The 21,149-nt window shown below is 29.8% G+C and overlaps 1 protein-coding gene across 1 annotated transcript in view; it reads left to right on the forward strand.

Moving 5' to 3' along the window:
- LOC118182304 (D-3-phosphoglycerate dehydrogenase) overlaps window positions 1–19,847 on the forward strand; it is a 46,172-nt gene extending 26,325 nt beyond the window's left edge. The window contains exons 7-11 of the mRNA XM_085818925.1: window positions 3,836–3,988; window positions 7,727–7,865; window positions 9,717–9,844; window positions 13,361–13,592; window positions 19,151–19,847. Coding sequence (XP_085675051.1) covers window positions 3,836–3,988; window positions 7,727–7,865; window positions 9,717–9,844; window positions 13,361–13,592; window positions 19,151–19,302 — 804 coding nt within the window. The 3' untranslated portion in view covers window positions 19,303–19,847. The remainder of the gene's footprint in view (window positions 1–3,835; window positions 3,989–7,726; window positions 7,866–9,716; window positions 9,845–13,360; window positions 13,593–19,150) is intronic.
- Window positions 19,848–21,149: the final 1,302 nt, after the last annotated feature.

Raw genomic sequence — 21,149 nt, forward strand, 5'->3', positions numbered from 1 at the left:
TGACCCAAAGTCGGACTTTTTCTGAAATGACATGCCAATTTTTTTCCATATTTTGATTTTATATTTCAAATTATGCCTAAATATTAAATTTTGTAAAATTTGATATGAAATTTGGATCTCTTTTTTTTTTCAGTTTGTGCCAAGAATAATTCACTTGGCAAATTTCTTAATTTATAGCAACCTATTTTCCCTTCCTCTTTTCATTGTAGATGAGCGGGGGAAAAAGTCATTATTAATGCTTTTAAATAATTTTAACAAAGTGCGTAAACCACATCTGTCGTTATTATTGCTTATAACAAATATGCCAAATTTTAAAATGTGCCAATATGTAAAAATTCATGTACATCCTAGGAAATTTTGAATAAATAATTTTTTGCAGGTGTGCTTAGAACTACATCTGCTTTAAGATGATGGTAAAAATTTTATAGGTTATAATACAAAATTTGTTTCGAAAAATTTATGAAAATTATTCAAAAATACAAATTTTAAAAATAAATCGTAAAAATGAACGAATTTTATTTGGAATGAACTTAAATTTCGAAATATGTAAGGAAGAATCAAATAAATTTTAATAAAAAAAGATATATTTATAAATATATACAAGATTCAATTAACATGGAGGAGCTAAAATTTTTAAAAAGTGCTTGTGCAATTTTTACAAAATTTGGCAGTTTAGCATAATTTGAATTGTAGAATCGAAATATTGAAAAAAATTGGCATGTCATTTCAGAAAAAGTCAAATTTTATGTCAAAATGCCTATATTAGTACAATGCAATATATAAATCTAATACATATCGTAAGTCATGCTTTCAAGACACAAAAAATGCAAATTGAATGAATGAAAATGCTAGTTTAGTTGAAGTAGAACGGGGATATAGAACTGTCCCCCCTTTTTTGTGTATTGTACATCTAGTTAAATCTATGAGGGCGATGCTTCTTTATTCACACTCTGTCAAAAACCTCCAAAAAGTGCAAATGAGGTGTTATATGAATGCAAGAATTATAACATAGGACTGTGTGTAGATCTCTGCTTAGAAATTTATCACACTAAAAATGAATTTTAAATAAAATGTTTATTGCCAATTGTATAATGTCAAAAGTCACTAACAAGGAAGTAAATACTGAAAACAAATTAATGTGCAAAATAAAAATTTTTAAACAAGAAAAGGAAAAAAAAATATGTATAGGAAATATGTAAATAAAAAATAAGTAAAACATATACCACATGTAAATTTTACAGAACATTATTAAACAACATGCTTATCTTTCTGTAATTTTGTGGATTTAGGCATAATAGTGAAAAACTCTGCATCCCTGGAAAGGTGCTGTAATGCATTTTGCAGTTTTTATCGAAATAACAGATGAGCTTCATAGTAAAACATAAATTTTATTATCAATTCACGAAGATAGATAATTTAAAAAACAATTTACCCATTACAGCTTCCCACTCTAGCTTACTATTACAGTTTTTTTCTCAATAAATTTTTCATGCATCTACTACCAACTTTCAGAAGAACTTTCTAAACATTTTTTTATGTTGCTCAGCAAGGTTTACACGTTACAAAATATGGCATTGCCACTCCAATGTCAAGGATAATAAATATAATTATTTGTTAAATAATAAAATATTACAACACTCACAAAAGAAACAGTTGGCTCTAGAAGTACGTATGTGGTTGTACCTTTCATCTCGAAAGGGTATTTAGTATGTATTAGAATTTTGTTGATTGTGAAAACTGAATATATAAAATAGTCATAAATATATTTCAGTTATGATCAGTAAATGACCTGACTAATAATTGCAGTTGTGTTATGTATCAGATTATACAATAATTTGAACCTCTTTTTTTTCCTTTTCTTTATTATTAATTTTAACATGCCAAAATGTGTGTTCTTTTTTCTGTACATGATACCGAGAGATAATCATTCATTATCTGTGTTTTTCAACATTGTATTTTATTGTTCATGTTCAACCACATTAAGTAATTGAATTTACATAAACATGATTCTTTTTTCTAAACTTTCACATAAAGAAACTCGGATGTGTTATATCAGGAATTCAAACATCTTAGAAAATCAATCCATATAACATCTCTGTATGCTTTTATGTGGAGGCTTGTAAGAAATATTTATGTAACCATTTTATATGATATTGTTTAACTTATTATGAATGAATTAACTTTTTAGAACAGTGGCATCAGAAATCGTGTGTAACATATGGTGCGAGATTGAATGTTGATTGAAATATTGTACATTCCATTAAACAAGCTTATGTTTTGCACAAAATGAGCTGCAAAAGCACAAAACAAGCTTATGTTTGAGCTCATGTTGTTTTAAAATTTACTGCATACCTCCTTTTTTCACTAATATTATCAAACAAAAATCATCAGGGGAAATTATGCAAATAGTTTCATTTTCAGTCTAACAACATAACAAATAAATAACAACATAGTAATTTAAAAGTATTCATGAATAAATTACCAGTAACTATCACAACATTTATTTAAAGGAATCTTGCATTCCAATAAGAATACATAGTAATACCTATAATAATAATAATAATAATCTGCAATATCTAATGTAATATCTTTCTTTCCACTTCCTGTGTCTTGAATATCATCTACTCTTATTATTGTCCGCCGCTACTCCCTAGCCCTCAAATTATTTAATGATGCTGGAACTATTATCTGTGTTATCAGCTACAGCAAGTCATTGCCATCATCACCATTCAGTCTGTTTTCCCACATGCCATGATCTTCAGAACTATCATGAGCATTAGATATCCCTGTTTTCTTGATGTTCTTTGATATTATTGCTTCATCAGTCAGAACCTATGCATCCAAAAGCAATGACCAATTAAATAAATATGGCACATACAATTACTATGTGAACAAATCCATTTTAAAATTTGGGGAAGATCATTTTCTGATTCCCTTGAGAAAGGGGGAAAATTATGTGAATACTGAAGAAAGTGTTCAGAATCTTGTGCTGACAAAGCTGAGGATGAAAATATGCAAGGGGGAAAAATACGCAAGTAAATATGGTATGTATAAAAAAGTGATGTGTAGTTATTCAGGTAGTTTTTTGTCAGAAAACTGAGCTACTGTATAATTTGCTACACAGTACTACTGGATATGTTTTTAGATATTGTTTTATTGTTATTGAAATACATTTTGTGACTACGCTTATGTTTATTTTACTCTAATTTCAAATAAAGCTAGCGTTTTTTAAAAAGTTTAACTTGGCTGTACTATAGCTATAAATACTGGATGATTCTGGAGCTAAATCACACATTTCATACTTGAATATTGTACTATGGTAGATGAGAGGATATCTTATTATGTCATGGAGTGTTAAAAAAGTCTAGGCTGTATTCACAGACAGATGTTTTTCAGGTGTCCTTCAAACTCATTTTCCTTGTTTTCACAACAGCAAAATAGGGTTATAAGGAATTAGTGGGTGATTTTTAGGGCCCTTTAAAGCATGTAGCACTGTGCCTAGGCAGTAATCTGTCTTATGTGTCTCCTTAACTAAGAGGGCCCTCTTAATGTGTCTTGTTAATTATATGACAGCATAGAGCTTCCACATGTGCTTGCAAGAATGCATAGACATGAATACATGGTGTTGTATCATAATTGACCATTTTTTTTTATGTGCATAGGGATAAATACTACACTTGGGCATATCTGTTAATGGTTTTCATAATTTTTTATTGTTTCTCTCTCTATATGATCATTCAAAATGTGTTTTAAAATGTGTTGGTCAGCTCCACATTACCCTATATAAATTATTTGTATCTTACTTTGTATTTGATGATTAACCCTTTTTTTACAGGAACCTCCTAAGAATACTAAGCTTATTCAACACCCAAAAGTGATATGTACCCCACACTTGGGGGCAAGTACTTATGAAGCACAGAGTCGAGTAGCTGATGAAATTTCAAATCAGTTTGTTGAATTGAATGCTGGAAGATCTGCTCATGGCATAGTATGTATATTTATGAGTGTTATTAATACTATGAGTTGAATATGATAACTTCATATCTAGCTATACATGTATTCTATCATAACATCTTGAGAAAGTTGTAGTGTCATGTACACATATCATATATTTTGATGATAAAAAGCATATATTAACTGTTGTTTTGTATACTTGGATCTGATAGGAGCCTTATGTGTTATATACAGTCAAAAGTCTTTAACCCTTTGATGGTTATGGAAATGAGCAGTTTCCGTTTACTTAATTCGCGCAGCATTAGGAGTAAACAGTAGTCGAAAGTGGCAGCTGTTTTCCCCCGCCATTCTTCTGAAAATGTCACCTTTCTCTGGCAATGTTGTAGATAGCTCGCCTCGTGCGTTTTAAAAATTTCTTAAAGTATTTGTAGTACATAAATAACAGTTTTTACGTACTTTAAAATAATTATTAAACAGTAAATTATAAATGATTATAACCAATCATATAAATAATAATAGTTAATTATAAATATAAGACAAATATTAAATTGAAAGGACTAAATAAATACAACTAATGTAAAACTTTATGAAGCACAGTATAAATACAGTAATTACCTAAAAATCTTTTTGTGTGTGATATACTTTAAAACATGAAATTGCACATAATGGGGCATTACAGTCTTTGCAATACGTACGTGTTTCACGGCGAATTCTTTTTCCATTAGCATCATTTTTGCTGCAACATACCACACATCGTCTAGTAGGTTCTTTCTAATAGAGAATTTCAGAAATATTTGTCACGCAAGCTTTCATGCCTACATCACCAGTAAAATTAAATCGGCTAGGAGCGTGAGAACTTGAATCAATTATACACCACTGTCGAACACTCGAAAAATCTTCCTCATCGCTTGAATCGTCTTCTGAGCTTGAAATACTGTGAACAAAGTCTTCATCAGATTCAAAACTTGATAAGCTTTCTGTATCACAATCATAATCATCATCATACCTATCTAACTTTCGCTTTTGAGCCATTTTACTGTACAAACACCCTAAAAACCGTGCCAAAATACGTAATAAAATGAACAAGGCCAAAAAAAAAAAAAAAAAAAAAAAACCACCTTCATTATGCAAAGAAATTAATGGAACTCATACTGCCATCTGTAGACAGTAAAACTAACTAAATTTCGCGAGTAGCATTCCTTTGAAACACAATCAGTGCAGAATAATAATGGCGAACGAAGTCAGCTCGTCAGCACGCATTGGGGAAAAATTTCACTATGCGAGTAGTGCTCGTTACTAACCATTTCGGTCAAAATCTTGCTCCCGAGCAGAACTCGTTTGCGCGCATTATGAAGCACGATTCGATTGCGAGCTGAACTCGTTCATAACCATCAAAGGGTTAATCCGGATGTCTATAATCTGGAATGATCTATAATCCGGACCTCAAAGCTACAAACTTTCTGTGCATGCATAAACACATAATTGCGTTTACGCATGCGCATATGTATCTATGCATGTGCATAATACGTTTACGCATGCACGTTTTATGTATAACGGACGGTATAAGCTAAGCTAAAATTATCTAATTATCTATTTCAGCTAATGTTGCAGATTGCATTGTTCCTTAATCTTCGAATTGGATCCGGCTTATTATTTTTTGCAGACTGTTAGAGCAGTTTTATAAAAGTAAGCTTGAAGTTTCGATTATGTCAAAAAGAATTTCCGATTCTGGAGCTTTCACGCTGCTCTGCAGAGGGGAGGGGACGTCTCGGCGGCGCAATGAACTGGAAGTTGATCTGTCAGCACTATCATTATCTTCAGGGCAGATGTTTTTATTTTATTCAGCTTATAATTCCTTACTAAATGTAGTATTTCATCTCGATGTACTCCGTCTTTGATATGATTTAAATCAAATTCCTTGTCATTATAAATATCACAAATACACATCAAATAGTTTTCTGGTTGTAATTTTCTAATTTTGACTATGTGTAATGTATGCTTTATGCATGCATGTGTTGAAAGAAATGTTTAATAAAGTAAACAAATAAATATTAAGCTTTTTTTTGGTAAATTTTGCTACCCTTTAGATCATAATTGCTCTTTATTTCGTAAATTATGGTTTAATATTTTTAATTTTATAATTTCTGCATGCCATCTTAGCAGATTTAAATTGATGATTTATAATCCGGAAAAATCGATAATTCGGAATCGCCAAAGTCTCGATGAGTCCGGATTAAAGACTTTTGACTGTATTGTATGTTTGAATTTTAGCAGCATAAATGCTAAGTTTTTCCCTTTAAAATGTTTTGTTTCTTGATAGAATTTCATTTAAAACATTTACATGCACTGGGATAATCAGTGCCATAGCTAAGGAGAACAAGTACCATAGCTAAGCAATCCAGGAAGCATCCAGGGATGTTTTGAAGTTTCATAATGAAATGTGTTTTATTCTTGGCAAACAGGAGGGGTTGAAAATCTTGTCTCCTAGCTCTCGAAACCCTAGGTATGACTGAGGATAATAAGCCTAAACATTTAGATATGTCTTAAAAAAATATGGCAAGATTTAGCTAAGTATTTGTAAAATACAATAAATACTTTCTGAGTGTGGGGTTTCTATTAATAACACAGTGCAATTATGGCAAAATATGATTTTGCCATAATAGTTAAAAGTTAACTTTTTGTGAAAAAAATGTGTTAGGTATAAATTAATATGTATGATTGAAAAAGACTTAACTGTACTTAAAAAATAAGCGAAACAAATGCTAATTGAAAGGATTTTCATCGCTACTTCGAAAGTACAACAATTTTTTTTTGTTTAAATGCTGGTGATTTTTGCTGGGGACAATGTCTTATGCAACTCTTTCAAAGTTTCATGATAAGGAGCAAGAATTTTTCAATCCTGTTATAAAATATCCTTTCTCCTTAATTTGGCTCTGTCTTCATTGCAGAATCAGTTAGTTGCTATGCCTTTTTGTAGCAAGTCATTTAACTTCTAAAATAAAGATGCTTTATCCTCTGTTTATTATTACTGTTTTCGCTGCCAGCTGGTTTATAAGATCACTCCAATTTTTCATTTATCATTTCTCAATTAATTTTTTGACTTCTGTTTGTTCCATATATGAAAGTCCTTCACCACCAATTGCTTTTGGAATCTGATTTTTTTTTGGCTTCATTTATTTGTACAAAATATCAAATAAAAAACAAATTTAAAATTCATGTTTCTAGGTGTACATGTTCGGAATGCAGGAAAAATTTGAAGGCTCTTGCTCCTGTCATTTGTCCACAATGCAAGGAACATACAGATTATTCATTATTTAATTTCTCTAAAAGTAGTACATGACAATAAATAACATTTAGTGGCAACAGTTTGAAAACTGATTAGAACAAAGAAGTATGTTTTGAGACCAAATAGTACCTCTGCTGCTAATAATATCTGATGTAATTCAGAAGATAAAATATAAGAATTTGATCTTAGAACTGTTTTCTCTAAGTAGGTGTTTTATAAAATTTACTATTCTAATCTATTTAATTCCATCCAAAAGATCATTTATATGTCAGAAGTTTTATCATGTATCTGAAAAAAAGTGTTTTTAATGTATTGAAACTGAGATGGGAGAATTTTTTAAATCAACAGATTTATCAAGAAGAATGTTTGAAATTTACATGTTATTCATATGATGTATTGCGAAACTGCTGATTGTGTTTCACACCATTTTCTTTAATAGTAATGAAATTTTGAAAAGTATTTTAAATAATAGCTTAATTTTTCCAGGTTAATTCACCTGCTTTCTGTTTATCAATGGCAAAAGTAAATAAGCCATGGGTTACTCTCACAAAATATGCTGGAGCACTTGTATCTGTGTTATTTCCTGAAACTGAAAGGGATCTAAGCTTGACATTGACCGTGCACGGTATGTTAAAAGTTTTATATTGTAAAATATTTAATTGGCTGGAATAAAATGTTACTTTTCTGCTTTTAAAACCACTTTAAAAATAAATTGAATTTCTAATTAAAATGGAATTATTCAGTCTTTTATTCCTACCAAGTAAGCAAACAATTCTCAGAATAATAATTTGTTTCTAGCATAATTTATTCTGGGAATGTTGTCTACATACTTTAACATTTTTATGCTTGCAGATTGATTTTACACCTATGATTAAATATAGGCAGCAGAACTTCTTCAATGTTGAATCAATTAATGACTCAAATTTAATGTTTAATGTAAGGTTAAAACTAATTGTATCCAAGGTAATAAGCTCATGCTTAACTTCTCTGGACTGTTGATGATTAATCATCCCATTCTTAATTTAGAATACAAAAATTCTAAATGGACACAAGTAAAAAAAAAAAAAAAAAAAAAAGCAAGAGCACAGCAAGTACAAAAGTGAACTAAAAGTTTAATCACTATGATTAGATACTTGACAAATAAAGATTCAACAAACTTTTAAACTTAATGCCACTTCTTGTGGGCTTTGGAAAGCAGCAAGTATTAAAGCAACTACTAACATGAAACATCTAAAACTCCATTGAACTCCATGAAAAAATTTCTTGATAAACAGTCAGTGTGCTTGATTGCCGAAATTGATAAATTTAACTGCATAATTTATAATATGTAAATCCCACCGAAGACTTATGCAGTGGCTGCTTGAACAAGGAAATGCTTCTGGCTCCTTCAGTTACATATTAGCAAAAGCTAGAAACTCACAAAAAAATATAATTACCTAGTTGTAAGTAATATAAGAGATACAGTGCCACTGATTGAGTTGCCAAACCTTCTTCTCTTATACTACTTTCACTCACTATTTAAAATCCACTGAGTTTGAAGTTCTGGTGAGATTAAAGGCAGAAGGTAGAATTATAGGATAAACTTAACATTAGAAATGATAAGTTAATTAAAATAAACCATAAAAAATTAACTTGAACAATTGTATACCAGTTAGTTCCATCTGCTTGAAGTCACCAAGGAGATAACTATATCTAGATCATATCTTTGATTAGGTAATTTCTGATGACAGTTTAAAATGTTCTTATTTGTATTTCCCACATTTTCACTCATTTCCATCTGCCTGAAGTCACCAAGGAGATAACTATATCTAGATTATATCTTTGATTAGGTAATTTCTGATGACAGTTTAAAATGTTCTTATTTGTATTTCCCACATTTTCACTCATTTCCATTTCTTTTGTGAATATGTGACATGTTAAAGTGTCAGCATAAAGTGACTGAGTTAAGTTCATATTCATAATGCTGTAAACTTGATTGAATAAAAAAATTGTAAATCATTAAATTTAGAATTCTAATACTGTATAGTGAGGTAAATTCATTGAACTCAGTTAAACGTATTTACAACATAGCATTCATCTTCTTATTAATTACAGATTTACAATGAGAATTCACATCTTCATTACACATTATTAGTTATGATCATTGTCAAAAGAACTCACAAATAAGTAGTTATATAGATAAGTAACAACAAGTCAAAGTAAATATTAACTTCTATTCAATCTGTCAATAAAGTTTTTATCATCTGCCTATGGAGAAAATCATACTTTTTATTTATTTAGATTTTAAACATATAGATATTTTTTAAATGTAAACCATTTTTTATTGGACATTTTAAAAATGTTTACAGGGCTTTAGAATTTTTTATTTATTTATTTTTTATTTTTTTTTTTTTGATTTAGATTAAGTTCTTTGTAACAGTAATAATTGCCTTTTAGTAGCATATTCATATAATCAATATATGAAATCTTCTAACAGGGCCTGATCTTCACAGGAAAGAAAGCTTATTTAGCACTGCTGCTTTAATTGGTGTTCTAAAGCAGAGAAATCATTTAAATGCCAATTTCATCAATGCACCTACTTTAGCTGAAGAGAAAGGCTATAAGGTAATTTATTTAAGTGAATTAATATGCTATTCAATTAGTTCATAGTTACTTTTCCTTTTAAATTTATAGCCTGCAAAGGGCTAATAATCTTATTCCCCCTCATATTATGTATTTTAATCACCGACATATTCATGCTTACTAAGTGAAGAATGAGTTTTATTTTCATAATTTATTTATCAACAGTTATAAGATTAACATTTTTGCTGTAATTGTTCTAGTGTATTAAGGAAAGGAATACAAAACGACAGTATGCTCATTATGTGATGTGACTACTAGAATAAATATTCTAACATCTCATGAAAGCAAACTATATCTATATATATATGTACTACACATTTATTTACATATTTTTACAACTAAAGTTACAGAAATATGAATCAGTTGCTGTGGCTGTTAGAAGAACATAACCTGTTTTTCCCACATTCAGAATCGTTTCTATGGGACTGTCCTCCCTTCTTTCTTTCCTCCGTAATTTCCATTCCCTGTGGCCCTAATAAATTTCTTAAAAACTGAAATTTTGCTTATGCTACATTTTGAGCTACATTTATCCTGCTAAAAGAAGTCCATAAAACATTGCATAAAATGCTGAATAAATAAAAAAAAATGCTGTCCATAAAATACTGAATTTTTTCTTCTATAAGCAATACTTTCTTTTTATGTATGTAAAATGCTTCTACCTCTCGAGGGCGCACCCATATTCACCAGTAAAATTAATTGCATAATTTAATGTGAATAAGATTTAGAATAAGTCATAACATTGATTGTTTGTAACATTCCTTGCTACTGTAAATCATCTAAGTAAAATTTTTTTTTTTTTTTTTTTTTAAAGTGCTGTATAAGATCATTCTTCAAAAGGATTAACCTCAGTTTCTTGAATGAAAAATAAATTTCAAATAAAAAGTGTTATAAATAAGGCTATGATAACATTTATATTATGAATGGTGTTTATAATGGACTCCTGCATCAGATAAAAACTACTTAGCCAAATGCAGAATACTTATGTTGTCTCCCAGCTTAAGCAGGATCATTAATGATGCTGCTAGTGTTTCCTAAAAAGTGACATAATAATTCAAAATATGTATTTATTCTGTGGACAAAGTATAAGGTGATGCGACTTATTGAATTTTACAACTGAATCAAAAATATCTTTAAAAAAACTGAAACCAACTCATTAATCTGGTAATATTACTTTGTTATATGCAGTAAAATTATGTTGACATTTTTAAGGTTTTATCTGAAATCCATTTTAAAAGCAATAAAAAAGAGGAATGAGAAAAAGAACTCCAGAAAAAAATAAAATAGCAGATTTCGAATTTATTATTATGTGTATGTTTATGCATGAAGTATTAAATGAAATAAAATACATTTAAGAAATATTACAGAAAGCTAATATATGTATAGATTAAGCTATGCAGTGTTTAAATGACACCTGCGTAAATATAAAAAAAACTTTGAAATTAACTTGAACACACTTTAGCAGAATTGTGGATTATTTTAGTGGGTTTTAGACGTTATTTTAGTGCAAATAAATTATCAGTTTATTGTCAAAACAAATGTGAGAGATTGATTTGATTTTTCGGAGCTTTAGTATATGATCAATACTAAGTAAACTGAATTAATACAAAAATGTGACAATTTAGTAAATGTTTAATTTGGAATATTGTCACTGTATTTACAATTTATAAATGCACTACAGTTGTGTAAAGATGAACTTCAGAAAAATATGGTCATTCAAGAATTTGGAAACTTACTGTAAAGTCATTCATTGTGAAATGACTTCTCTGAATATATTTTTCTTACTTTTTAAAATGGTTTATATAACTGTTTTAATGATTCCTGTAACCGAACACAGAAATGAACTGCCCACATTTATGACTGTCGGGCCATCCTTACTGAATTGTTAAAATTTGGGGTCTTGTTTAAGAGACTGAATCTCTATGATGATCATATTTTTCAGATTGCCAGGGTTGTCATTTTTGCCCATAGCACTATTTGAATAGGCTTTATCATTGACACAACAACAAAAATAACTGCTACTACATTAGAAAGATCATTTTCAAAGCTAAAAATCATTAAAGATTACCGAAGAAATAAAACTATAGAAACATGATTAAACTATTTTTTGTTTCTTGTCATTGAGCATAAAGAAACAAGTAAAATGTAATAGATTCTTTTGCCTGAGCAAAAGCACCAAATGACTGCTTTGATTTTGTGTTTCATAGCTATATTAATTATTATGAATGTAACATGATTAGCATTTCTTCTCCTTTTTAGTTAGTTATGTTTACTAAGATTGTTTCTGTGTCATTTTATTGTTAACAAATTTCGTTTGTTATTAGAATAGTATTGAGCTGCATAAAAACATTAAATAAAAGTCAGTTATTGGACTAAAATGTATTTTCAATTCATAATTATATATGTTAGTTGTATATGTATGTAAGAAAAATAAAGAATATGTAAAAAATTAAATTAGCAACATAAATTAATTTCCCTTCTCTATTCGAAAAATAGCAACATCTATTTGCACAGTGTCATTTCGAGAAAAATCTATGTCATATGACTGTTACGTAATTCTGGTGATGTAAATTGAACTATAACTCAAGCAGCCAATAATAATTTTGCAGCAATATTAACTATCCAATCAAAATGCTTTGAGAACCAAAACTAACTCAGTTTGACTTAAGATTTCATCCTGAACATTACGTACTTGCTTTCCACGCTTTGGCCTTGCTAAAATTATTGTGAGTGCTCTCTGTCTGCTGCTGCTTTCTTGCTACAAAGTTATCAAAAATGTAAGTCTTTTGGAACAGGCACATTTAATGTGCCGACTTGTGTATAGCCGCAAGTAGTTGCTGAAAATAAAACTGAAGATTTAATCTGCCATTGCCTCCAATTTCCTAGTCATTATGGATCAACACTTCTACACCATCAACATTCTTGCTCCTGAATATATTACACGTATGTACTTATTATAAGTTTTTCTTAAGGGTCCAAAATTTCTAGCTACACCATTGCCAGGAAGTGAAACCTAGGCATGTAGTATTTTGCCAAAAAATTGTGAGTGTTCAAATTCTCTTAAGAAGATATGTAATGGGGATGTAATGTGAATAATTACCAATAAAGTATAATAATAAAAACAGAAAATAGAAAATCGGTTCGAAAAAAGTCACTTGCCTTTTTTTATTTTTTCTTGCCTAGTTTGTATTGGAGCAGAGAAGCAGTAGAGAATAATGGTCTTACAGACTACCTAACAAAACCTCTGGAAATTTAAAAAATAGGCTGTTTCATTGATCTGATGTTGTCAAAAATATATTTCATAACATATATTTCATATATGTCAAAAGTTGTCAGCAGATTGTTTGTTGTGTAAAGTACCTCCAATACCAAAGTATACTTTTTTTTTTTTTTGGTTTCATTTTTATGTTTAAGTTTAGATAAGTTTATATCATGCTCTTTTTATGAGAGCTGTCAGTAATAAAGAGGTGTTCAGGTTCTGTAATGTTTTTACGTTTTTAGGTTTCTGGTGTCGATGTATCTTCTGCCAAAGTGGAAGGCACCCTTCCAATATCAGTCTTGTTGGTTGCTAAATCAGCAAGTCAAACACATTCTGTGAAGGCTACTTTCTGGGGAGAGGAACCCTTGTTATGTGCCATTGATGGGTGTGATTTTAATATCCCACATCCATTTTCGGATAATTTAATTGTGTGCAAAGGAACTTATTCTGCTGATACTACAGTCAACATTTTAGGTGAGGAAATTTAATTACTGATGTAATTTAAACATATTGCTTATTGCACTAAAATGTATTTAAAATTGTAATGTAATGCTTATTGGACTAAAATGTATATAAAACAAACTATTAGTACTATCTATTAGTACTGTTATGTCTGTTATGTTATGTACTGAAAATCTATTAGTACTGTTATGTTTCAAATATAAAGATTTTTACATTTGTCCTAAAATTTTTTTGTCAATTATTCACAAATTAAATATTTTTTTTTAATTTATATATTTATACATAAGCTCTGTAGTTTTTTAATTGCAGCCTTTATTTTGTTGCAAAACAGTAAATAATGGATTTATCTGTAAGTTTTATGATATTAACCCTTCAGCGGTTGCGAGATTAAGCAAATCTTTCTCCCCAAATATGTGCGATATCTGCAATCATGGTTTGATGGCTCTTTTGTATCTAAATAATTTGTTAAATGTTTGTTTCTCTGAGCAAGAAAATAGAGATCTTTTTGAAAGAGAAAATATGCATGCATCTTTATAGAAAGTTTCTGTTTTAGACTGATTTTTAAGCAAATAATAAAAATGTTATATTACATTTAAGTTAAATTAGTTAAAGTTACATTAAGTTAAATAATAAGTTTAATAAAAATAATACTTTGTTATTTGCCATTTCATGTTATTAATCTGTCACGATAATGTTTTCAACTAAATGTTTAAAATGTAACAAGATACATAAGATAATTAATGTGAAATCAATAAGGCATATTATATAATATTAAAAAATTGCATGAATATCACTAAGTGAATTTGAGATCATACAACATTATATATATATATATATATATATGTATATACAGGGTGCCAACTAAAGTCTGGTACCACTCGTTTAACTGCTGATCGGTTATAGCTATAGTCATAAAAGTAGTCTCTAGGTATAGTGAAGTGGCTATGTGCTTCTGGATGAGATAGCCTACAGCATCACTTGGTGGAAAACAGAGTTAGCGTCTGTATCTCAAAAACGATATGAGATAGAAAGAAAAAGTGAATTGCAAAGTTGTAGAGCATCATTGATTTAGTACGAAAAGACACCTCATGGGCATGAATGAGAAAAGAGCATTTGTTTGTTCACTATTATTTCCTGTGACATCCTGAAAGAAGGAAAAAATAATTAGTTATCATAAGTTATCTTTATTTTCAATGTTCAAACTTCTGTCTATCAGCTGAAATGACCAACTTCATGTTAAACACCTTGTAGCATAATGGATGGCACGTTTGCACCAGCATTTGTAATACCTTGTAGAAGGTCTGGCAATGTTTGTGGAGGGGTCACATACACCTAATGCTTGAGGTATCCCCACAGGAAAAAGTTCATTGGAGGTCAGATAAGATGAATGTGGAAGCCACTCTTCAAAACCTCCTTACACAATTATTCATTCTCTGAATTCCTCCAGCAGATACTGCTTCACTTGTGACGTCGGCTGGACTTCCTTCACTTGTGACGTCGGCTGGACTTCTGTCTGGTTCGTGAGGAATTTGCACCACTGTCTGGTTCATGACAAAGTTGGAATAAGTGTAAGAAAGTCTCTTGGTATCCCCATCCAGTAATGCCTGATTAGGTGTTGGCTGGTATGGATGAACAACTAATTAATTTAGGATTTTCCAAACACAACTTTTTTGAGAGGCTACAGTTTTCACTTATCTTTCTCGTGCTGTTATTTGGATACATGAAGGCATATGATAAGACATGTTCCTGTTGTACTTTCTGCCCTACCTTAGCTGGTCTGCCGGATCGAAGTTGGCTAGTCAAGTAGCCTGTTTCCCTTACTGGCTTCCAGTATTGTATATTTATCAAAGTTTACATTTGTAATTTATGGCCATAAAAATCTTCAAACTAGTTAAATGAAATGAAAACCAAATATAAAAAAAATTAAAGCTGTATTAAATTCTACATTGCCCTACGATAATAATGTGGATCATATAATTTTGTGAATATAAAAAAAGAAAATAAATTTCTTAATTATATCCGTTTAGGGAAGGCTTTAAAAATTTTCAAATATGAAAATTTCAAACACATCCATTAATATTACAAATTCACAAATATCTTCAAAATATTATAACTTAAATAAATTTTCATTTGAAACAATAGACTATTCTTATCGAAATTTCGAATTTACTTATTTTGTACAAACTGGAAGACCCTGCAGCTTTCCCCTAGTAAACACATATCTAGCTATTCGGGCAGTTACATGAAAAGGCCTCTGTGTCTTTTATAAGGTAACTGGCCTTTTGCGAACTACATTATAACACTCCATTTATAAAAAATTAACCATTCTATTATATAAAAAAATAAAATTAATTATGTACAGAAAAAAGTATAAAAGTGGGAGCCTTCAAAGTTTATTTGCACATATTATGATCCTTAAATTTTAAAATCAGTTAACATAATTCCTTACTACTTATGATTCCTATAATACTACTCAAAAACTGTATTTGTTTACCATATTTTATACAAATTTTTCATAATTATTTCATTCACTTAAAAATTCTTATCAACAATTCAAAATTTTCAACATAAATTCAAAAATATGATTATTTACCTGAATATCCTTCCCTATAAATAGTTTAAATAGCTTAAAATTCGTTACTTAACTCGTAACATAAGCTTACACATACTTATGAAAATTTAGAAAAATTAATGAACAAGAATTTCACATTTTTGCAAAACAACAAAATCAAATTGCAGAAATTTTAACCAAAAAATAAATAAAAAGATTAGAATTCACAACATAGTAAATAATTTTGTCTCGTTCCTGAGTTAAATTCACACGAAGATAACTTTCGAGCTGTCGATTGACTGTTAGAAAAACAGAAGCACTAAAAATTTTCTGTCGCACATGCTTGCAAAGCACAAGCACAGATCGACCTTGAACCCACTGTAATGCTGAATTTCCCTAAGCGCTAAGTTTCACTGATGATTTAAAGCACTTTGTTAAGTTAGAATACAGCGCCACCTATTGGGTAAGGAAAGAAACACTCACTTGGCCATCTAGATTCGGCTAAGCAACATGCCAGAGCATGTAATAGATCTGAATTTAGTTAATTACTGTCAATAAATTAGTTAGTTCTTTGCTAGACAGTCCACTCATTAGTTTAGAATCATATTACGTACTTTTTTTCCCTTTATAAATACTGTAGAGATGGCCAAAGTAAATTTAATTTTCTTTCTCACTAGGCATTTGAACTTCTAGATTTATCGGCAGTTACTTTCATTCTGTAGACACTATGTGTGATTTTTTTTTTTTTTTTTGTTTTTTTTTTTGTGTGTGAAGTACTTGTAAGACACGATAGCAGAAGGATGATAGTTCATTTTTTAAGAAATAAAATCTGAAAAAACAGATTTGATGATTCACTGTTCACATTGCCTTTGAATTTATCACAAAACGATGATTTGAAGAGCTGAATAAATTTTCCATTAAGGTCTCAGGCTGCAGGAAACTTTTCTATCGGACTAATTTGACATAATAATAGCAAGCAAAAGATGGGAGCACTGTTGATGCATAATACCAAGATAAGATAGATCGTCGATCCATATTAGAGAGGAAGCATTATGATTGCGTAGTATGCTAATATGTTGCTTTGGTAATGTCTAAAGAACTTGGCAGATGAGGCGGTTTTAATTTCATTTTTATTTTCCAGTTGACGTTTGTGTCTGCAATCACTGGGCACTATTCAAGAACATTTACATTTTTGATATTATAGCAATAGCAAGCAAGACAGCGAAATTACATCCTACCAGAACAGAGAGTGAAGCTGAAGTGCATAGTTATCCTATATGGAAGCATGTGAAGAGAAAAGTTTTCATTCCCAATTATTACGTCATCAGCGCTGCGCACCCTGCAAAAAGGAAAGATCTAGAAATTACACAATCCAGAGAAGTTATTACGATTTTTAAAACAGAGAGGGATAATTAATGTTTTACTGTTTGTTTAAATTATAATTTTGATTTAGATATTTTTTATCTTGCATATTTTGCTCTACGCGAACAGGCAATCTCTAATTAACTTCAGGATCTTTTCCCTAGACCAGTACTATCAAGAACATTCTGGCATGTTACATAACTACTGCTATAAATGAAGAATTCGTGCCATTTTTCATGAGACTGCTCCCTGCCATCGCTTTGATAAGACCTTGTGCGGCTCTGTCGCTTCTTCTTTCCTTTGTTAAAATGGTTATGACATCAAAAGTTTATCCTTAACCTTATCTTAATTTAAATCATTATTGAATATGTAGTTTTAGGAGAATCTGAAAGAATAATGATCTGCCATTTTAAGTGAATAAGGATTTGGAGTTTTAAAAGATGAAATCTTTCAGTGTCACCATTTCTGCTGTCAGCCACTCAGCCATGTCCAGATTTTGATGCCAAGCTTCACTGATGTGCCCAACTGCCAAAACATATATATATGTATATGTACACATATTGTTTACTTAGAACACTCGAATCATCTTCAAAACAAATATCTGTGTCTGAATAATTTTCATTCTTCTGTGAATTTATGTGATTTTTAGTATCTAAAGAATATTTAAATTGTTAACTGAGTTACTACTCTGAAACAGTAATTTAGTTTTAGCAGAACGTATTTATCAGACCTGCTGTCACGTAGGACCTCGGGGACAGTAAATGAAAAATTTTGAAGCTTGTTCGAAGGTAAATTCTTCAGGCGCATATTTCCATAAGCATTAAGGAAACACAATATAGGATAAGTTTTGAATGGTATGAATTTTAGAAAGACACTGAGTAAAATTTATTAAAGTTAATAAAACAAATTAAGAATAGTAGAGCAACTGATAAACCAGCTAGGTCACAGAAATAACTAAACAAAAAATTTTCCTGACCCGCATTATTGAAAATTTCTTTTCAATCACAATTTTTTCAAACTTTACAAAATTTTACTGTTGAGGAGACCCTAAGATGTATAACATCAGTGTACAGTCATATTTAAAATTACAAATGCTATTAATTAGTTAACTTTTTAATAGAAGTTTGATGATTTTTGCTAATATTTTGTAGAATCAAATATAAAAAAGAGCATTTTGTTAAATGAAAATTATCATTATTTTAGAAATTTTAAAATTTGCAATTTTTTTTTTAACTGCGCACAAGTGAGTGATCTGAAATTTAGAAAGTTATTTTCTTACTCCTGTGCATTTTCTTTTATTTTAATCAGGAAAAAATGCATTTGTTTTAATGACAGTTTTTCTTTACTTTCATAAATTTTCTATTTTCTGTTTTTATTTAAACAGATTAGGAATCAACATTATGAAAGAACCCAATAAAAAATGTTTTGATTTTATTGAATTGTAAATTATTTAAAAGAGTTGCATTGGTTTTAAAAACTCAGTATTGACGAATTATACGATTTAATCATTAAAATTTTAAGGCTATATTATAATACAGCCTGTTTATTCTATAAATATCAAATTAAGACTATTGTGGATGATAATGAATGAGTGGTATATTCTGGTCAAAATGTCAGATATATTTTTCATTAACAAAATTTATATTTTACTTTTTAGGAGCTTTGATGGAGAAAGGTGTTGTGAGTACCATTTCATGGTCAACAGTGGATAATAAATTTTGGTGTGCCATTAGTAGTTCTATCACATGTGATGGCATGCCAAATAGTGTTTCCAAATATGCAGATCTTTGGGCCCAATTAAATCTTTAAATAAGCTTTATATTTCTAATCAACATTCCTTTCTCTTAATATTCCAAAGTATTTTAGAAAATATTTTTACTTTCCTGTTAAAGAAAACTATGCAAGAGTTTTTTATAATTCATTTTGCTCAAATTTATTTCCATATATAAAATAAGTTCTATTATATGACTGTTTCTAATTTAATGTTTGTTGTTTATCTGAAGATTTTTCAGAGTAACGAATTAGAAATATATATACAGCACAACTGTTAGATGCCATTCAATATTTTGTTGTTGTTTCCAGTAAAGCTATTAAAAAAACCGTTGAACTTTTAAACTAAATTTTTATTTTTTGTATTAACTTTCTACGAAACTGCTATATATGAAAAGAGTATTAGTGTTAGTTGGTTGATTTACAGAATATTACATTTCTTCCAGGCCAAGTTTTATATATATTATATATATATATATATATATATGTAGAGCATTTAAGTTGCTTGAAAAATCTATTTGGCAGTTGTAATAACTTTTGTATTCATCTTTATGGTTACAATAAAGCCATTTGAGCACAAAGAAGCTTTGTTTTATATTGTTAAATCTGTTTTACTTACCTATTACTGATTTTGTTTCTTTCTTTCTTTTTTGTTTTGTTTTTGTCATGGGCTCTAATGTATATATATAGACAATATAAATTACAGTATAAAAATTCTAATGGTATTAATGTATGGTTGAAGCTATGCAACTCATTAATAGCTTGAGAAGTTATGCATACAATATATAATCAGTGGACTATTGCATCTTTGGTAATTGGTTCAATGTAATTTTTCTAAATGTTTGCTCAAAATTAGCTTATTTAAGATCATCATTAATCTGAGGGCAGTTAAAAAAAGACAACAAAGAAAATAAACCATATTATAAACAAGAAAAAAATTTTAGCAATTTACCTTCATTATTCAGCTGTTTTATCTGGAGAATAAACCCATTTGGTTAACCCCTTATTCGTCTCACCCGCCTCTCATATGGACAACTAATATGAATAAATTTTGTTGTGCCAATATCTCGCACGAGCTCTGCTTTTGCGATGAAAAGTCAAGGAAATGCCAATTTGTATCATGCCTGTATCAATTATATTTACACTGACGACTTACAGTTGGCAGCACAGTACTTGTAAGTTGATTAGATAACAGTAGTATGTAGGTTCAGAATATTTTTCCCATTAGAACATATTTTGAAAGGATGCAGTTTGTGCTCATCGCTTTTTCATGTTTAATGTGTGTAAAATGAGTAGTTCAAGTTCTGAAGAGCATTTAAGTCTTGAAGAATCATGAAGTGATTCAGAAGGCAGCTTTTTTTCAGATACTTTTGATTCTGAAGTATCGGATTCTGAAGATAGTGACAATGGTGATGATCCCGTGCAACTTTTACCAGGGCACCAATAAAATCAAATTATGCTGGATGTCCCAGATATTTGTCCTCCACGTTTTTAGTTCAAATTACAGTCTGTACAATTAATATTTTATTTTAAGCCATTGCATGCATTTTACAATATTATGAGCATTTTATAAATAGTGAAATAGTGGATATAATTGTAGACTAATTGTTAATGCTGAGTAATCAGGTAATGCTGTTGGTAAAAGGAAACTGAAAGGTAGAAGAGAATGGAAACCCGCATTGGCACATGAAATGCATTTGTTCCTTGCCCTTTCAGTTTTACAAAATATTATAAAAAAATCTGAAGAGAGCATATATTGGACCAAGAAACATCAGTAGAAACTCCTTTTTTTCGTAAGATTATGTTATGTAATCGATACTGTGAAATAAAAAAATACTTGCATTTTATGAACAAGGATTCTTATGATCCAGAAAATCATCCTAACC

Source organism: Stegodyphus dumicola, chromosome 6, assembly GCF_044657685.1.
Source record: "Stegodyphus dumicola isolate Sdum_Otavi_A_Nest chromosome 6, ASM4465768v1".
Classification (NCBI taxonomy): domain Eukaryota; kingdom Metazoa; phylum Arthropoda; class Arachnida; order Araneae; family Eresidae; genus Stegodyphus; species Stegodyphus dumicola.